Source organism: Panthera onca, chromosome X, assembly GCF_046562875.1.
Source record: "Panthera onca isolate mPanOnc1 chromosome X, mPanOnc1 haplotype 2, whole genome shotgun sequence".
NCBI lineage: Eukaryota > Metazoa > Chordata > Mammalia > Carnivora > Felidae > Panthera > Panthera onca.
The window spans coordinates 40539293-40558563 of NC_138357.1; the positions used below are offsets into that span (position 1 = coordinate 40539293).

Consider the following 19271-nt stretch of genomic DNA (forward strand, 5'->3'; position numbering starts at 1 on the left):
TCATTGGCAGCTACGGGTCAGGGCTGGTGAAGAGGGTGGGGAGGGAGAGCAGAAGGGGCTTCCATTTCAGTCTCATTCCAAAATTCTCTTAGGGAAGGAGGGATATCAATGGGTTTGAGGTATGTTATACCCTTGCTATGGCTAGGAAGAAGTCAGTAGGGGATTTATTCATGGAGGGCAGGCTCCACCTTCTGTCCAGGGGAGAGATGTAGAGGAATGTATGGTTCACAAAATTAAAATTTAGGCCCTTGAAGATGGATGGCCTAGGCAATTATAGTAAAGAGTTATCAAAGGATGGGTCAGTGGTGAGTGTATCTTTAAAATCAAGTTAAGTGACCAACCGCAGGACAGGACTATGGGCAAGGCAGTGGGAATTATTCAACTTTTCAACATGACTTTACTTTTCTGTATTATCTATAATGTATTAAATAGGAACTGAGGAAAATCTCATGAGCAGGTTCTAGAGCCAGACCATTCCAGTTCAAATCTTGGCCCAATCACTTACCAACTGCATGACCTTAGACAAGTTATTTAACTACCTTGTGGGCCTCAGATTCCTTGTACATAAAAATGGAAAGAGTATTACCTATCTAATAGGGTATAACACAGGAACTACTAAAAAAAAGTTAGCTATCATAATTTATCTGTTAATGTCATCTTTCTAAATGTCAGAGTCTACTATATATACCAAAGACTCTGAAAATACTTATGGCCTCTAACCCACTAACTCCCCATAAAGGAGGAAATACTAAAAAAATAATACAAAATATGGAATAAGAATTGTTCACTGCAGTTTTTCTTACAATGGCTTTAAAAACTTGATATTTAAAGATATATTCTATACGGGTACCTGTCTGGCTCAGTCAGTAGAACATGCGATTCTTGATCTTCAGGGTTGTGAGTTTGAGCCCCACATTGGGTGTAGAGATTTTTTTTTCCTTTTAATTTACAGGTTAGTTAGCATATAGTGCAACAATGATTTCAGGAGTAGATTCCTTAATGCCCCTTACCCATTTAGCCTATCCCCCCTCCCACAATCCCTCCAGCAACCCTGTTTGTTCTCTGTATTTAAGAGTCTCTTATGTTTTGTCCCCCTCCCTGTTTTTATATTATTTTTGCTTCCCTTCCCTTATGTTCATCTGTTTTGTATCTTAAATTCCTCATATGAGTGAAGTCATATGATATTTGTCTTTGTCTGACTAATTTTGCTTAGCATAATACCCTCTAGTTCCATCCACATAGTTCCAAATGGCAAGATTACTTTTAAAAAATCTTTAAAAAATATTCTGGGGTGCCTGGGTGGCTCAGTCGGTTAAGCTTCCAACTCTTGATTTTGGCTCAGATCATGATCTCATGGTTGTTGAGATCATACCCCAAAGAGTCCGGCTCTGTGCTGATAGCACTAGGCTGCTTGGGACTCTTTATCTCAGCCCCCCTCCCGCATGCGTGCATACACAGCCACTCTCCCCCTCTGTCTCAAAATAAATACATAAGTATTTAGAAAGTATTATATAGGGGTACACGGGTGGCTCAGTCAGTTAAGCATGAGACTCTTGATTTTGGCTCAGGTCATGACCGCACAGTTCATGGGATAAAGCCGTATGTTGGGCTCTGTGCCGGAGGGCAGGGAGCCTGCTTGGGATTCTCTCTCTCCCTTTCCTTCTGCCCCTCCCCTGCTTGCACTCTCTCTCTCTCAAAATAAATAAATAAACTTAAAAATATACATATATATTCTATAAAAGTGAATAGGTAAATTAATTGTGGTGTGTATACATATAAATTGTATACAGCCATTTAAAACTAATATCTTTAAAGGAAGAATTTTAATAACATGGGGAAATGCTTGATAAGTGAAAAAAGCATTAAGTTATAAAACTATATATAAAGTAATTCCAGCTTTTAAAAATTTTAACCAATATACTCTTTTAAGAAAAGATTAGATACATAAGGAAAATCATCAAAACAACAATAGAGGTTATTTCTATGCTATTGGTAGAATTGTGGACATGTTTTTATTTTGTTTATAATTTTCTGTATTTTTCAAGTTTCCCATACTGAACATGTATTACTTTTGCTATAAGACAGAACCAACATGGAAACTGGTTGAACAAATGAACAGATATACAGTTCTTGCTTATGATTTAATAGGGAGAACAGATAAAATCCCATGAACCAAAATACTTGTAAGACCAAATACATTTGGATACTAGACAGGAAGAGCATAAATACTGCAAGTGTTCAAAGAAGTGTAAAATCAGTCATTGGTATATAATAGTAAGGGAAAGTTTAAGAGAAAGACTATTTATTCTCACTAGCATGTAAACTCCATGAAGGCCAGAAACTTGTCTATCTTCTTTAGTTTTATCCACAGTGTCTAGCACAAACTGATTTTGTGAACAGTACATATCCAAGAGTGTGGAAATAAAACAACATAAATACAATTGTTAAATACTTGTAAGTTGCTGAATAAATATCTGCTGGATGAATATAAACATCACACTGAAACTGAGTAAAGATTTAGATCGATAGGACTCTAATCAAAATGGAGAGGCAAAATATGTATGTAGTAATCAAGGGATTATAGAAAAGCTGACCTAGGCTACAATGGAGAACATATATTATAAAATGTAATGAAAAATAAGGTTGGATGGGGAGAAAGATAATGTTAGATCCTGAAAATCAGGCAGAAAATTTGAGAGTTAATGCAATAAGAAATGGCAAGTCAATAGTTTGTAATGACAATAATGAAATCTTTAATTTATTCATTATTTGCCAAGTATTATTCTAAATACTTTACATACCTCTTCTCATTCTATCCTCAAAACAATCTGTGACATAGGTACCACTCACACCCTTTTGCCAATAAAGGAATTTGACTCCAGAGGCCAAGCTTTTAAAGACTGTACAAGACCTCTCCAAAGCCCATCAAACATGTCTGAGGAAAGATACCAGAAAGCAGTGAGATTCCAAAACATCAAAGATGTGTTTTTATTCTGTGGTCTTGGACTGGAATCAGTGATGTAAGTACAAATTCATGTTGTTTAATCATATATATACAAAGATAGGTTGTAAAAAAATAAGATATAGACGTGGGTATGTATCTATGTTTTGTCTGCTGAGAAGACATAGATGCAATGACACCTCAATAGCAATGAGCACACCAAGCACCCAGACATTGATCTCTAAATACCATTATCCAATAAAAGAATCAAAGCTCCTTGGAGAAACAGCTGATTCCAAGGCTGGGGCAGAGAAAGTAGAAAAATGAGGCTGGAACATCTTATGGTACCAGAATGTAAGGCAATGCTCAAAAAACGATAGGGACACACTGAAAGGACACAGGAGCCAACTAGAAGAGGCTCCTGTTAGCCAAAAATGGGGTAATTTCAGCCAAAAAAATTAGCAAAATTCATTATAACTCATAGAATAAACAAATATCCATAATTCCATACTACCTTAAATAACTGAATAAATAGATAATAAATAAATAGCAGAGAACATAAAGTTCTGTTACATTAGAATTCAATTATTAAATGCAGAAAATGTTAAAACCTGAAAATCACCATTTGGCAAATGTCAGAGTAATAATTATTCAGGCTAGAATCCTCAATAGATGCTAAAATTAGCAGGCAAAAGTATGATGAGAAACAGGATATTTACATTGTTTCATAGTATCACCCCAAACAGTCTCACAAGATCTGCTTACTCTGTAATTACGAAAAGGACAAAATAGTGACTTTATGGCATATAAACCTGGCAGACATAACATGAATCAAGTTATCAAGGTTGGATCTTGAGAAACTTAACAGAAGACCATGGGGGGAGGGGAAGGGGAAAAAAAGTTACAGAGAGGAAGGGAGGCAAACCATAAGAGACTCTTAAATACAGAGAACAAACTGAGGGGTTGATGGGGGGTGAGGGAGAGGGGAAAGTGGGTGATGGGCACTGAGGAGGGCACTTGTTGAGATGAGCACTGGGTTTTGTATGGAAGCCAATTTGACAATAAATTATATTAAATAAATAAATACTGTATCAACAACATCAAAAAGTTAAAAAAAAGGTTAACTCAAGAGTCTTATGTGTTGTATATACAAACATCAAAAGCCAAATAAAAACAGAAAAAAAATGTACACACTCTTACACAAAGGACAGGTACATATATAAATATATACACAAGACTAAAGTTGTATAGATAGTTGAGTAAATACAATTGGATATGATGGGTAAGTAAATTGGTAAAAACAACATATGTGAATTGGGCATATTAAGCAGAGTGCCACCATATACACATACCCTGTTTTATCACAATAGACATGCTCCTGAAAAGTTCAGTATATTTAAAATTATGGAAAACTAATTAAAAGAAGGATAAAGCAAATCTTTCCTCAAAATAATCATCCACCACAAATTATAGTTGTTTTAGAAATCTAACTTAAGTTAGTTAATATAAAAATGTGATTGTATAAAATCATACAACCTGCATCAAGCAATTGCTTCTATATTGCTTTTAAATTCTCTCTCTATATGTAGACATACATATGGAGATCAAACTGATCTCTATTATGATCTTTTATTCTACCTCCAAAGCTCTTTCCATTATGCCATGCTACTTCTCCCAACATCAGCAGGAAGAGATGTAATCCCCATTATCATTTCCATTTCAACTCTTGTGTCTCCACCACCAAAAAAAAAGAAAAAAAGTAGCAGAGATCCAAACACTCTGAAGAGCAAATAAATCTCTACACACCACATACAAAAGAGGCAATATAGTACAGTGATTGAGGGTAAAGGATTTGGAGTCAAGGTGTCTCAATTCACATTTCCAGCTCCCCAACTTAATAACTCTGTGACTTTTTGCAAGATACTTAACCTCTATGATCCATAGATTCTTGATCTGTAAAGTGGGGATAACAATGATATACACCTCATAGGTCTGTTGTGAAGATTAAATATGATAATGTACATTACCATATTAGCACAGTGCTTGGCACATAGTAAACACTCAAAAATGTACACTACGGAAACAGTGTCAATAAATTCTTCCTATGGAGCAGTTAATTCATTGCATACTTCACAGGAAAAACTGTTCCTGGTCACAAACCACAATACCACCCTTAATGAGTTGTTGCCACTGGTCACAAGAGAGATGGTCCGTTTAAATTAGAGAAACCTATCCACTCTACTGCACAAAAAACTCACTATCCATAAATCTAAGTGCGTATCCTACTGACAGTGAATAAATACAGGTATAATTACCTTTGCATAAAAATATGTTATTTTCACCACTACAAATGACCATTGCAATCTAAACCTGCCTTTTTCTCTTACTGCTAGGTAAGTAACATAAAAGTTACTCTATTCCACCTAATAAACACTCTACTTAAAAAAAATCTTCCACATACTTGTGATATCCCAATTTGGCATGACTTCAGAGATAAATCACTTAACTATGAAAAATGAAAGCAATTTAGGTTATCAATGGTCTTCCTGATATAAAAGTCCCAATACTAGACTACTGAAGCCAATAATCAGTCAGCCCCAGTACCATCCAGTTTACTCTGGAGAAGGTCACCAATATCCCTGCACTAATATGGAGAGAAGATACCATTCAGATCTTTGAGATGATTAAAACATTTCATCTAACTAGGATATTGATGTGTGAAGCAGAAAAACCAAACCCCTGGCTTTATTACAGGCACGGTGTCCTAATGACAGAGAAATGGGATACAAAAATGCTCTTTTAAAATTACATAGAAAGAAAAAGGAAAAAACTGCACGGTATCTTCTGTAACTACTTCATGAACACTCAACCATTAAAGAGTCCAAGAAAACAAGCTTGCTCCCAAGTTTTGTCAACCATAAAAAGAGATCTCACTTTTAATATAAATTGATCTAATACAAATTGATGTATAGTATTGTTATACATACCTGTACAACTGGTATCTGGTACACATTTACTAATAGCAATGTCACATAAAAAATTCGAAATATTTAATCAAACATCCACAAAATCTTTGCCCCTGGCCAAATGCCATAAGCAGTAAGCACCATGTTTTTAAAGGTAACTATTTTCAACACAATTGTTTTATCTAAACGTCTATAAGCACTATCGAGTGGCAAAACCTTACCCCATTGAGATGCTCTGCATCCAAAAAGCAATTTTAAATCATATAATTGTTTTGGAGGCAAAATTACAAATGTAGTTACAAATACTTGATATTCATGGTTTTTCAGCAGATTTGCTATCATAATTATGCTGTGCTTAGAGTAATATGAAAGTTAGTTTTCATACCTTGAGTACACATTTTCTGGAGGATAAAAGAAGGACAATGTAATGTAAGGTATGCTGAGTGTATAGAGAAACCAGACAGCTAACTTAAAAGTGGACCCAGGTAAGCCCTAACATAGCAGCTGCATATATAAAAAAGTGCCAAGTCACTCAACCACGTGAAGGCCTAAGCCATTCTCTCACATTAATGATCACTCAAATATAACTTTTAAATAATCTTTCACGTACTTAATTCTTTAGAGGTTAAGTGAAATGAAGGATGATGGCTTCAGGCTGGAGAACACTTCTTTAACAAGGCCATTCATTCCTACACATCTGCCTCTTCCCCAGAAAGAGAGTGGGTGGGACTACCCAGAGATCCTTCTAGGAGATATATTGGGGTTTTAATTCTCCATTCCTAAAAACTAAGTGGAACTTTTCTCTCTGTCATTTCACATGAGCATCCTCCTTCACTGTCCTTTAAACCAGAACACTTATTCTCGGGGGGAAAAAGAGAATTCCTTTCCTTTAAACAGGTGATGGGCAAATTCTCCATTTGTTTAGGTGCCTTAGTTTTTTTTTTTTTTTTTAAGTAAACAACAAACAGAAACCCAAAACTTAAAATTAAAAAAAAAAAAAAAAAAAAAAGACGAAAAAAGACCTGAAGCCTAAGGCCATCCGTCTGGATCTCCTTCTCTGGTGTGTTACCTGAGCTTTTACAGTAAGAATGTCAAAAGGGGAACGAGGTCTCTACGGAGGCTTTCCCGGCCAGAGAAGGCAGATTCGTGCTGCTTAAGGAAGGGGCAAAAGGGAAGCACTTCCTGGGCGCGCTCAGCACTTTGATGGCAGCTGGATTCGGAAAAGCCTAAATATTAATACTACAGCCCAAGTTTAAAGAGTGCGTGGGTTGGGCACAACTAGTGTAAAGGTTAGCCGGCAGACAGGGAAACCCCCGAGGGCGTAGGGTGGGGAGGAAAAGTTTCAAATACCCTCCAGAGCCTGGCGATCTGTTCACCGGCGTCCCCCAACCCCGGCCCCGCTCCGACCCCCGAGCGGCTAGCTGCAGGAAAGCAAGCAGCCCCATTTTTAAACGTAAACCTCTCCCCCTGGGCTGAAGAAGGCTGGAGTTACCAGCGTTGTAAATAATGTTTGTTTTTTGTTTTCCTAAACAAGTGAGGGCAGACTGGAATTCCCTAGCCAAGGCCGAGGAGAAAGGAAGGTAAAGGGACAAAAAAGTAATTTCTGCGGGAGAGTGAGGTGACGGGGGAGGGGGGAGTGCATGGAGGGGGGGAGGTAGATCGAAGGACTTACCGCAGCCTCTGCAGGCTGCCCCCAAAGACTGAGGGCCAGTAAGAACAAGCCGGCAGCCAGGCTGATTCCACGCAGTTGCATTCTTCTCCGGCTCCCGCAGCTCCTTCAGCACCCGCACGAGATCCCTGGCTAGCTCGGACCGACTGACATAATCTTGAGGGTTTATGGGGAGAGAGCTGGAGTCGGAGAGGGACAGCAAGGGTGTCCCAATTGTGCCCGTGGGCTTAGGTGAGACGAAAGCTTTTTAAGAGTTGAGCGGGGGTAAAAAAAATAATAATAATAAATAATAATAAATATTTTTTTAAATTGGGGGGGGGGAAAGGAGAAGCTCTTCTTCCCTCCCCCCTCCCCTCCCCAAAGCCGATCTCTCGGGAGCACTTTTCCCTTCTGTCCGGACTTGCAAACTTTTTCTTCACGCAGGTCCCACAGCTCTACTTTCCTCCCTCTCTCCTCCCGCACCGCCCCCTCCCCACCAGCCCTGGGGAATTTGAGGATCACTCCGCCCCAGTTTTAGCCTGCACCAGCAACCTGCGAGGGAGTGACGCTCAGTTATTTGGGGGAGGGAAACTTCCAGGCCAGTTGGCCGAGCACCGAAAGTCCAACCGGGAAGCTTTTCTATTTGTTCACTTGCACCTTCCTTTGGCATTACTCTTCCCTGCCCAGTCCCACTCTCATTGGTGAGATCCCCAAAGCCAATTACAAGTAGACCTTAGCTGGGACTATTTTTTTTTCGCGGATGAATCTTGGAGGAAGTGTGCTTTTTATTGTTAAGGGTTAGAAAGAAATTTTGGTCGCCGCTCCCAGGGCTGCTGGTGCTCTTTACCTTACACCTGCTCGCAAGACAGTTTCTACATACAACAGAATATGTGAAAATATTAGAACTATATAAGTATATCTATATAATTAAATATATTCTTATAACAGAAGAATTAAGAAAATGAACATGCATGTATGTGAAGACTTTATGCGTGTTATATACATCTAAGATTGAGGCGCATTCAGTAGATATTAGTAATTATCATATGGTTGGATGTTATTGTAATATAGTCATATATTTTTATTTAACTGCATCGCTAAATGCCATAATTTTTACCTTTTATATTGAACCAACGTAAAAGGTATTGATTCTCATTGCGATTGTGTTTCAGAAGGATTTAGTACAGGGAATTAAATAACTTTCTTGCAGTTGCCTTTAAAAGTAACACAAACACCAATTGGAAACGTTTATATAGAGTTAATGGCATTTGCATTGATGTTTCCCGAATAAAGTAGACTTGAACATTACTTTGGTAATCCTGATCTACAGATTGGTTAAAGTACCAACAGGCCCAGAAAATATTTTGTGTGGACTCCTGGGAAGATCTTTCAGAGATTTGCCCAAGAATTCTTCAGAACATTTCTGTTATCTCAGACCCTAGAATCTGTCACTAGGGAGTCTTTCAAGGCTTTGGACCTATTCATGGGGGCCTACTCATCCTTAGGTTCTACTCCACTTTGGCTAGATTTCCAATTCCAGAAACAACCACCACCGCCACTCCCAAGAGCTTAGTATACAATCAATTAGAATGAGTGTTGTATGCATTTGGGCCAAGTGTGCAAGTGTAGTTTGGGGCCCATTTGTAGAAGTCAGTCCTGTGCCCTAAATCTATTTATGTGTAATAGTTAACAGTGGTTTATGGAAGTGTATGCTGCATAGTTGCTTAGATCTTAGTCTTATAGATCTCTATGGGTCTGTGCATGAAAACTATGGAGATGCGTGCGAATGTTATGTGCAGAGGTGCCTGAAAGTGAGAAAGACGCCCGGCTGCCCAAGGTAGGGGGGATGATTGACAACAGACAGCCCCGCCCCTTTCCCCTCCATTCCTTCCTCTCCTGGTGTATGGAACTATCTTTTGAGTGCGGCAAGTTGTAGCGGGCACCGCTGACTGTTTCCCTTTGGGGCACGTCTTATCTAGAAGCTGAATTTAGTTTCTTCCGAAGTGAGCCAGTTCGCCCCCCAAGCCCGTCCTCCCGAATAAGGAAGCAGCCGCCGAGCATCAGCGGAGCCCTGATGAGCCTGGGCTGTGGAGCCGCTTAGCAGTCTCCCAGGACCCAGCTCCGGAGGAGCCGCAAGCATGCACCCTGGGTGAGCTGTTGCTGCCCGAGCTCCCCTCCCTCTTTCCCACTTTGAGCTACTTTGCCGGGCCAGGACTGTAGTTGTACTTATGTCATTGCAGAGAAAGTGGGGGCAGGCAGCAAGAAAGGGTCGGGGGCTATGGACAGACGTAGGACCCCGGAGCCTAGAGAACCCATGTTACTCACCGTCCCTCCTGTTTCAGGTTGTGGCTGCTCCTGGTTACGTTGTGCCTGACCGAAGAACTGGCAGGAGCGGTGAGTCTCTTCTCCTGATCCCTTTCCCTCCTCCTCCCTTGACCCCCTCTCCATTCCACTTGTGTTTGTGTTAGGGGGTTACAGAAGGTTGCACTGCGAAGCAGAGTTTACATCACTCTCGTTTCTAGTGGGAGTTAATGGGGTTCTTAGAGAGGAATAGCGCAGTGTCACACGTATGCCTTTGGGACTCAGGCGTCTTTCTGTCCCAAAATCTTCGTAGCGGGTTGAGAAAATAAAAGTAGAAGACACAAGAGGCACACATTTCCCAGCGTGTTCCCAGACGGCTTAAGAGGACTGACATCTGATGCCTTTCTCTGCATCTATCTCCAAGGCGGAAGAAATGTAATTTTCCCTGCTCTACAAGAACATGAATTGGCACACAGGTTTGAGAGTGGGAGGAGAGCACAAGGAGTGGGAATTGAAAGCGTCCTGAAAATTATGGAAGTTAAGCTTAAGTATTTGCTTGTGAGTCCTTTGACAGTACCAGATGACAACATCTGGATCTTTAACTACCTGAACTTAACTAATACCACTAATGATGTTCAATTTCTGTCTGATGTTTCCTTCCACTGGTTTTCTGTGTCATCAGAAAGTTAAAAGTTAGTGTTTAGAATAGAAAAAAAAATCTAAAAGTTAACATTTTATAGGCTGTTTAGATATCATCCATCAAATCAGCTAGGAACTGCAGGCAGAGGAATTTCTGTAGACATCTGGTCAAGAAAAGTTTAATGGATCCCAGAAAGTGGAGAGACCTCAAATGTAATTACTAGGATAATTTACCAAAGGTAGAATGACCCAAATAATCAGAGATGCTGCTGTTTTCCAGCCTCACTAGCTGTTTATGCTGGCAGAAATAAAGTTAGCTGTTAAGTTCAAATATGAAGTTGTTCAACTATTGACTACTATATCACTGCTCTACTTAATAAACTGTTAATAGCCAAAGTTACGCACTATATAGATGACAGATTAATATATATTCCAAATATTTACTTTGTGGGTTTTGACAATTTAAAATGATTGGCTGTATTTTTAATACTTAAAATGTTTTTAAATACTATTTATAGAGCCATACTTAATGCAACCCAATAAAATTGGCTAATAGTTTATGGGAGGAAAAAGGATTACTTTGTCCCGGCATATATCTTTAAGAAAATATTAAAATGAAGTGAAATGATTTCTCTTATGAAAAGAGAATGATGCCAGAATACTTGACTTTTAACATCTTGTGACCCCCCCCCACCCCCAACTCAGAACATCATCTCCTATGTAAGTAAATTCTAAACTTTGTAAACAGAAGTATTGATCTAGGGTTCTGCCTACTTCTCCATCTGATTCCTCCAGTACACAAGTTTAGTTATGTGTTACCTTGAGGCTCAATACTACATTTATTGAAAATGCCACGTTTTGATTAGTTAACAATTTGTCTGGGAATCTTGCCACTTGTAAAAATGTTATGCTTGGGCAGCATTCCCTCCAGCAAAACCTTTATTTTCAGACTCTAGCTGATTGTATTCAGTGTACTTTGGGAGAAAAGGCATTAACAAATCATTCTAGATAGCTGGAGACTTCCCAAACACTGCATCTTATCACTTGATCTCCTTAAAAGTCACTGAAGGATTATGCCTTAATTCTTAGAAGTATTTAAGCATGTCTCCAAAATCAAGCACTGCTTTGGTCTGTGGATTTTAGATTCTGTCTCATTGTTTTACAGTGTCACCTGCTATGTCAGTGTGAGTGACCCTGGTAAGACTAAAATAAACCTTGAGATACACTGACAATATTTTTTTTAACCTTACTTATGTCCAGAGCTGCTTCCTTCACTGCTGTTTACTCCTGCATAATATCTTTCGAAGTGTAAAGCTATTTTGTTTTCATTTTGTGGAAAATGGCAAAGAAGAAGAGGAGAGTCTCAAGATAAGTTCTCAAAAGGTGACTTTTCTGAAGGCAAATTTCTTATTTGTTTTTACTCTTTGTACCGGATTCTCATCTATATTGGATGGTTCTCATCTCCTCATCTCAAGTCCAGTTTATCCTCTGGGTTTGCGATGTTTCACCTTTCAAGTGGTCTTAGATCTTTGCATTCTCTGTACCTTGTTTGACTAACATTAATGAAAAATAACTTACAAATAGACTGACAAGGAACTAAGTTGTGGTTCTCTATAAGAAAATTTGTTCACTGTGAGAGTTAAGTTGCCAATAACAGAATATTGGTGAGCATTTGAGATAGGGTCTTTTAGGTGCTTTTGAGTTCTCTTTGTTTATAAAGCAGTGCTATTTAAAGGGATGGAAAGCTAAATGTTAAAACCTGGGATTAAAGAATGAGTTTCTGTAAACTTCTTTTAAAAGAATGATGATCTTCATTGAGGTGAAATATTTGCACAATTTATCTGAATGAGATAGAGCCTAGGGTTTCAGAATATCCATAATCAGTTTTGGTTATTAAGTGCCTGAGGCACAGCACACAAAGATTTATTTAAACATAGTCTCTAACTTTCTAGGATTTTACTTTCTCAGACAATGGTGGTCATTACATTCCTTAAAAGATAAGATACCTAATGATAAATTATTATCTGCATGTGCCTGCATTGTGTTAAAGAAAAGACTAGAAAGATTCATGTCTCGCCATAATAGGCCAACATGACCAGCAGTTAAAATATGCGCCCAAAGTAGTCAGGGTCCTTATTTTTTCGTCCCACTTACCCCACATCTGCTTTCATGGGTAGCTCTAATACAAGCAAGTATATTTGAAGTCAAAGCCTGATGAGACTCATTTGGGTGGAGAAGATGCAAAGGGGGGGGAAATATACGTCTGGCTGTTCCCTTCTGCAAAGAGCATAGGCAAATGCCTTTAGCCACATTCAAATCAAGGTCTGATTGAAATACAAACTTCGTTCCTTAAAGTTGTGACCATAAATTCACCCATTTTATGTATACAATTCAATGATTTTTAGTAAATTTGCCAAGTTGTGCAACTATCACCATATCCAGTTTTAGAACATTTTCATCACCTTGGTAAGATTCTTCATATCCAGTCATATCCCCATTCCCACCCCTAACCCCAAGCAAGCATGAATCTACTTTTTTAACTCTATATATTTTTCTTTTCTGGGTATTTTCATATAAACAGAATCATATACTATGTAATCTTTTGTTTGGCATCTTTCACTTAGCATAGTGTTTTTGAAGCTCATTCATGTTGTAGCATGTATCAGTATTTTACTCTATTGGTATTGGCATTTAATATTGCTATTCCATTATGGATATACCCCATTTTGCTTATGCATTCACCAGTTAATAGACATTGGGCTCTTTCCAGTTTTGGGCTATTATGAATAATGCTGTTATGAATATTAACATGCAAATCTTTGTGTGGACATACAATTTACTTTTCTTGAATAGGTATGTAGGAATAGATTTGCTGGGTCATATGAAAAATTTATATTTATGTTTATTTAAATATTTGTCCATTTTCAAATTGGGTTGTCTTCTTATTATTAAGTTGTAAGGGTCCTTTGTATATTCTGGATACATGTCCTTTGCCATACATATAATTTGCAAATATTTTCTCCCAATCTGTGGATGATGGTTGGTCTTTTAATTTTCTCAGCATGAAAATTTAAAGTAGTCTTTTGCTATACTTGCTAGCAAATAACCTATATCAGATCGTTATGAATAATCACAATATATAACATGTATTTGTGTGTGTACACCTAGAATATATCTCTTGGGATGACTGGGGATACTGATACATATGTATGAGTACATCATCAAGAGAATCTTCGGGGCGCCTGGGTGGCGCAGTCGGTTAAGCGTCCGACTTCAGCCAGGTCACGATCTCGCGGTCTGTGAGTTCGAGCCCCGCATCGGGCTCTGGGCTGATGGCTCGGAGCCTGGAGCCTGTTTCCGATTCTGTGTCTCCCTCTCTCTCTGCCCCTCCCCCGTTCATGCTCTGTCTCTTTCTGTCCCAAAAATAAATAAAAACGTTGAAAAAAAAATTAAAAAAAAAAAAAAAGAGAATCTTCAAATGACTACATGAATGGATAACACATAATTGATAATGTGGCTATATTGACAGATCAAAAACAAACATTTCAAGACAAGAGAGGAGGGGAATTAGATACTAGTATTTAATTTGTTACTAAAGAAACATATATAATTACATATCACAAATTTGTTTTATTATATTTATTGATGATTGTATTTCAATATAATTGGTTTCCACTGTAATCCAATGTGCTTTATTGAATATATTTAAATTTTTTTAATGCTTATTCATTTTTGAGAGCGAGAGAGACAGAGCATGAGTTGAGGAGGGACAGGGAGAGAGGGAGACACAGAATCTGAAGCAGGCTCCAGGCACTGAGCTGCCAGCACAGAGCCCCACGCAGGACTTGAACCCACAAACCGTGAGTGAGATCATGACCTGAGCTGAAGTCGGATGCTTAACCGACTGAGCCACCCAGGCACCCCAAATACATTTACAAATATTATTCTGAAAAGGAGTCCATAGGCTTCACTAGACTGCCAAAATAATCTATGACATTAAAAAAAGAAATCCTGGTTATGCAATTGGATTTTAGAATAAACAAATTGTCACTTTCTAAGGCTTGTTCAGGCATGAGGGCATTTGTATTGACTATGAATACAAATAATCTGTTAGATTTTAGGCATACCATGGAGTCCCCAGTAAATATGCCCTTATATACTAGAATCTTATAATCCAGCCAGATCACAGGAGCAAAATATGCTGTTTCCCTTGTTACTTCCTTAATATAAGAATGAAATAATTCAACATCATATTGTGAGTCCTAGCCAGAGCAATTAAGCAAAAAAGAAATAAAGGCATCTAAACTGGAGAGGAAGAAATTGTCACTTTTTGTAGATGACATGATATTGTTATTGAAACCCCTAAAGATTCCATCAAAAAAATGTTAGAACTAATAAATTTAGTAAAGTTGCAGGATACAAAGTTAATACACTAAAAAATCTGTTGTATTTCTTTACGCTATTAAAGAACTATCAGAAAGAGAAAATAAGAAAACAATGCCATGTACAAGTGTATCAAAAATAATAAAATACCAGCGAATGAGTTTACCAAGAAGGTGAAACACTGTACAGTGAAAAGTGTAAGACATTAATGAAAGAAATTGAAGGAGACACAAATAAATGAAAACATATTCTGCGTTCATGGATAGACAAAAATTAATATTGTTTAAATGTACATACTACTCAAGCAACACACACAGATTCAGTGCAATCCCTATCAAAATTCCTGTGGTATCTTTCACAGAAATAGAGCAAACAATTCTAAAATTTGTATAGAACCACGAAAGATCTTGAATAGTCAAAGCAATCTTGAGAAAGAAGAAGAAAGATGGAGGCATCACACTCCCTGACTTCAAACTATATTGCAGAGCTATAGTAATTAAAACAGTATGGTATTGGCATAAAAACACATAGAACAATGGAAGAAAACAGAGAGCCCAGAAATAAACTCATGTATATATGGTCAATTAATTTGTGACAAAGGAGCCAAGAATATACAATGGGGAAAGGACAGTCTTTTCAATAAATAGTGTTGGAAAAATTGGACAGCCACATGCAAAACAATGAAACTGGATCACTATCTTAGACCATAAACAAAAATTAATTCAACATGCATTAAACACTTAAATATAGGACCCCAAACCATTTAACTCCTAGAAGAAAACATAGGCAATAAGCTCTTTTACATAGGTCTTAGAGATGATTGAATTGGATACCAAAAATAAATAAGTGGCACTACATCAAACAAAAAAGCTTCTGCACAGAAAAAGAAGCCATCAACAAAATGAAGAGGCAATCTACTGAAAGGGAGAAAATAATTACAAATCATATATCTTGTAACAGACTAATATCTAAAATATACAAAGAATTCATACAACTCAATAGCAAGAAAAAAAGCAGTCCTATTAAAAATGAGCAGAGGATCTAAATAGACATTTTTCCATAAAAGACATACAGATAGCCAACAAGTACATTAAAATGTGTTCAATATTATTAATCTTCAGAGAAATGCATATCAAAACCACAGTGAGATATCACTTCACACATGCTGGAATAGCTAGCATCAAAAAGACAGTGATAACAGGTGTTGGTGAAGGTGTGGGGAAAAGAAAACCTTATGCACTGTTAGTAGGAATGTAAATTGCTGGGACCACTATGGAAAACAGTATGGAAGTTCCTCAAAAAATTAAAAATAGAGCTACCATGTGATCCAACAATTCTACTTCTGGGTGTTTATTCAAAAAACAAACAAACAAACAAAAAACAATTTGAAGAGATATGCACACCCCCATATTCATTGCAGCATTATTTACAATAGCCAAGACATGCAAACAACTTAATTATTCATTGATAGATGAATGGATAAAGAATTTGCTACACACCCACACACAGTGGAATATTATTAACCCAAAAAAGAATGAAATTTTGCCATTTGCCAAAACATGGATGGACCTCAAGGACATTATGCTAAGTGAAATAAGTCACACAGAGAGAGACAAATACCATATAATCAATCTTATATGTGAAATCTAAAAAAAGAAAAACCAAGCTCATAGATATAGAGAACAGATTGGTGATTGCAAGACGCAGGGAGTAGGGGATGGGAGAAATGGGTGAACTGTTTTTTTTTTTTAGTTTCATAAATTGAATAAAAATTTTTAAAGAATGAAATAGATCGATATCAATTGTCAATATGTATTAGTTTTTACTTGCCTCAATTATGTGAATAGTTCCATAATTTCACCACCATGCTTGGAGTATAGACTTGTCCTATTCTGTATGGATGACAGAACATACACATATAGAAAGAACATATTAGGAAAGTGCCATGTTGTATTAAACTATCAAGTCCTTTTAAGCTGACTATATGTCCCAGTGAGGTAGATCATAGGGCTCTAACTTGTTTTAAAATATAATTAAATGTACATAAAAGATCTGATAAACATGCTCAAAGGAAAACGGTGATGGGAAAATTAGCTAAGAGCAATTTTCCACTCTCTTACCATCTTTAATTATTCCCTCTCCTAGGATTTCTTTTCTGTTCTACTATAATGTCTCCTCCATTATAAAAAAGATAATAAAAAACATAGCTTTATTTTTCTCCATCACTCTAACCTTCTCAGTCATATTACCACCAAACTTCTTGTTATTGTCTACTGTTCTTCCACAACCATTTACCTCTAAGCCTATTACAGTCTAGACTGAGGCTATTCCACCAAAATTGCTGTCTTTCAAGTTACTAATAGCTGCCTAACTACCGAGCCCAGTGGATTCTTTTCAGTCCCCATTCTATCTGACTTATCTATTGGGTTTTCCTCCAGTTTTATTGAGAAATAACTGGCATATATCACTGTATAAATTTAAGTCATACAGCATGATGGTTTGAATTATATGTATTGTGAAAGGATTATCACAATAGGTTTAGCAAACATACATCTTCCCATATAGATACAATAAAAAGAAAAAAGGGGAAAAAGTTTTTCTCCTTGTGATGAAAACTCTCAGGATTTACTCTCTTAACATCTTTCTTATTTACCATACAGCAATTTTAGCTGTAGTCATCATGTGTACATTACATCCCTAGTACTTATTTACCTTATAACTGGAAGTTTATACCTTTTGAACACCTTCCTCCAATTCTCCTTCCCCCCATCCTCTGCCTCTGGCAACCACAAGTCTGATCTCTCTACTGTAGTGTTGGGCATTTTCCAATCATTCTGAAACTACCTTTACTTTTTTAACTTTCAAGACACTATGTCTCATTATTTATCCTTGTACTTCTCAGATATTTTTATTTGATTCATTCAACATTTTTTACTGAGCAAGCACTATATTCTAAATAGTATGTCAGGCTCTGATGACACAGTGATGAATAAGTCTGATCTGATCTTTGCTGTCATAGAGCTTATAATCTTCATTACTCTCTGGTCCTACAATGGTGCTTTTTTTTTCCTCAGCATTTTATCCTTTGCCTTCTTCTTGCATCAACAGTTTTAACTATGACTCCTACACATTGATGACTATCAATTTATATTTCCAACTTAGACATGTTTTTTGAGTTCCAAACCTATATTTCCAATTATCTAGTAAGCCCTTGTACTTGGATATCAATTCGTTGATACACACAAAGCACTTAAAACAGTGCCTAGAGCACTCAACCAATGCCAGCTATTGTTATTTTCTATTGCCCCTAGTACAATGTATCCAAAAATGAAACTGTTTTCCAATCCTTTCCATGACACTCCAACCTGCTGTTTTCTCTCTTTTTTATCTTTGTGAAATATCACTATTTACCCAGTTTCAAGCAAGAAACTATAGAATCAGCCACTAACTCCCATTATCTCCATCCTTCTCACCAAGCTCCATTAGTTTTACCAAAAATCTGTAGAATCTAGCTATTCCACTCATATTCTATTGGTCCCAAATCTCATCATCATGTATCAATAGCGTCTTAACTAGTTTTTCTACCTCCTGACTCCATTCTAATCTCTGCACTGCCACCAGAGTTATTTTACTAACAGCAAATCCAATTACATTATCTCATTTCAAACCTTTGTTGGTTTCTCGTTTCTTCCAGTATTAAAATACATACTCCCTAGCTTAGCACATTTAAGGGCCTTCATTATCTGGCCCCAACTACCATTCTAGCCTCATGTCTGTGTGGTTTTTTTCTTGCCAACCCTCCTTCTCTAGTTCATAGTGTACATTACACTTCATTCAGACTGAACTCTCTATTTCCAAACTACCTTAGGTTCTTTCCTATCTCTTTGCTTTTACATATGTTGTCCTCCTTACTTGAAATGCCTTGCTCCATTATTTACACTTTCTCCTCTACCTAGGGAACTCCTGCTCAATCTTTAATACTCAGATAAAATGTTATTTCTTCTATGAAACCATCCCAGACCTCTTCAGAAAGAAAGTGTTCTTCCTTCCCCCCGGATTCCAAGGTTCTTTGGGCCTCCTTGTAGCCCCTGCCATGTAGTTATGAAAGTCCTGTGCTTACTTGTCTGTGTTGCCCTGTTCAGCCTTGTATATACAATGTCGAGGATACCGCCAACCATATAGTAGGTGATCAACAAATGACTTTCAAATGAGTAAGCAGATTTATTTCTAATGGCCTGCAACAACTGTCTTTTCCTTGTCTACCTTAACAGTTACTAGTGTTAACTCTAATAACAATTGCTTTGATGGCAAAATAGCAATCTTTTTCAATGGTGTAACATTGAAGAGAAAAGACTCTGGAATCAGACTTGTGTTTGAATTCTGCATCTGCCCT

General features: G+C 37.5%; 2 protein-coding genes across 7 annotated transcripts in view; one reads left to right on the forward strand and one right to left on the reverse strand.

The window, feature by feature from the left end:
• The window catches only part of COL4A5 (collagen type IV alpha 5 chain), a 243484-nt gene extending 235483 nt beyond the window's left edge, over positions 1 to 8001 (reverse strand). Inside the window, exon 1 of one of the 2 annotated variants that reach the window (XM_081793058.1) lies at positions 7580 to 8001. In XM_081793058.1, the coding sequence (XP_081649184.1) occupies positions 7580 to 7660 (81 nt within the window). In that variant the 5' untranslated portion in view covers positions 7661 to 8001. The remainder of the gene's footprint in view (positions 1 to 7579) is intronic. The other variant, XM_081793057.1, reaches the window with a different exon arrangement.
• A 1446-nt stretch (positions 8002 to 9447) lies between these two features.
• The window catches only part of COL4A6 (collagen type IV alpha 6 chain), a 284904-nt gene continuing 275080 nt past the window's right edge, over positions 9448 to 19271 (forward strand). For all 5 annotated transcript variants that reach the window (XM_081793122.1, XM_081793126.1, XM_081793124.1 and 2 more), the window contains exons 1-2: positions 9448 to 9704; positions 9898 to 9949. In XM_081793122.1, coding sequence (XP_081649248.1) covers positions 9694 to 9704; positions 9898 to 9949 — 63 coding nt within the window. In that variant the 5' untranslated portion in view covers positions 9448 to 9693. The remainder of the gene's footprint in view (positions 9705 to 9897; positions 9950 to 19271) is intronic.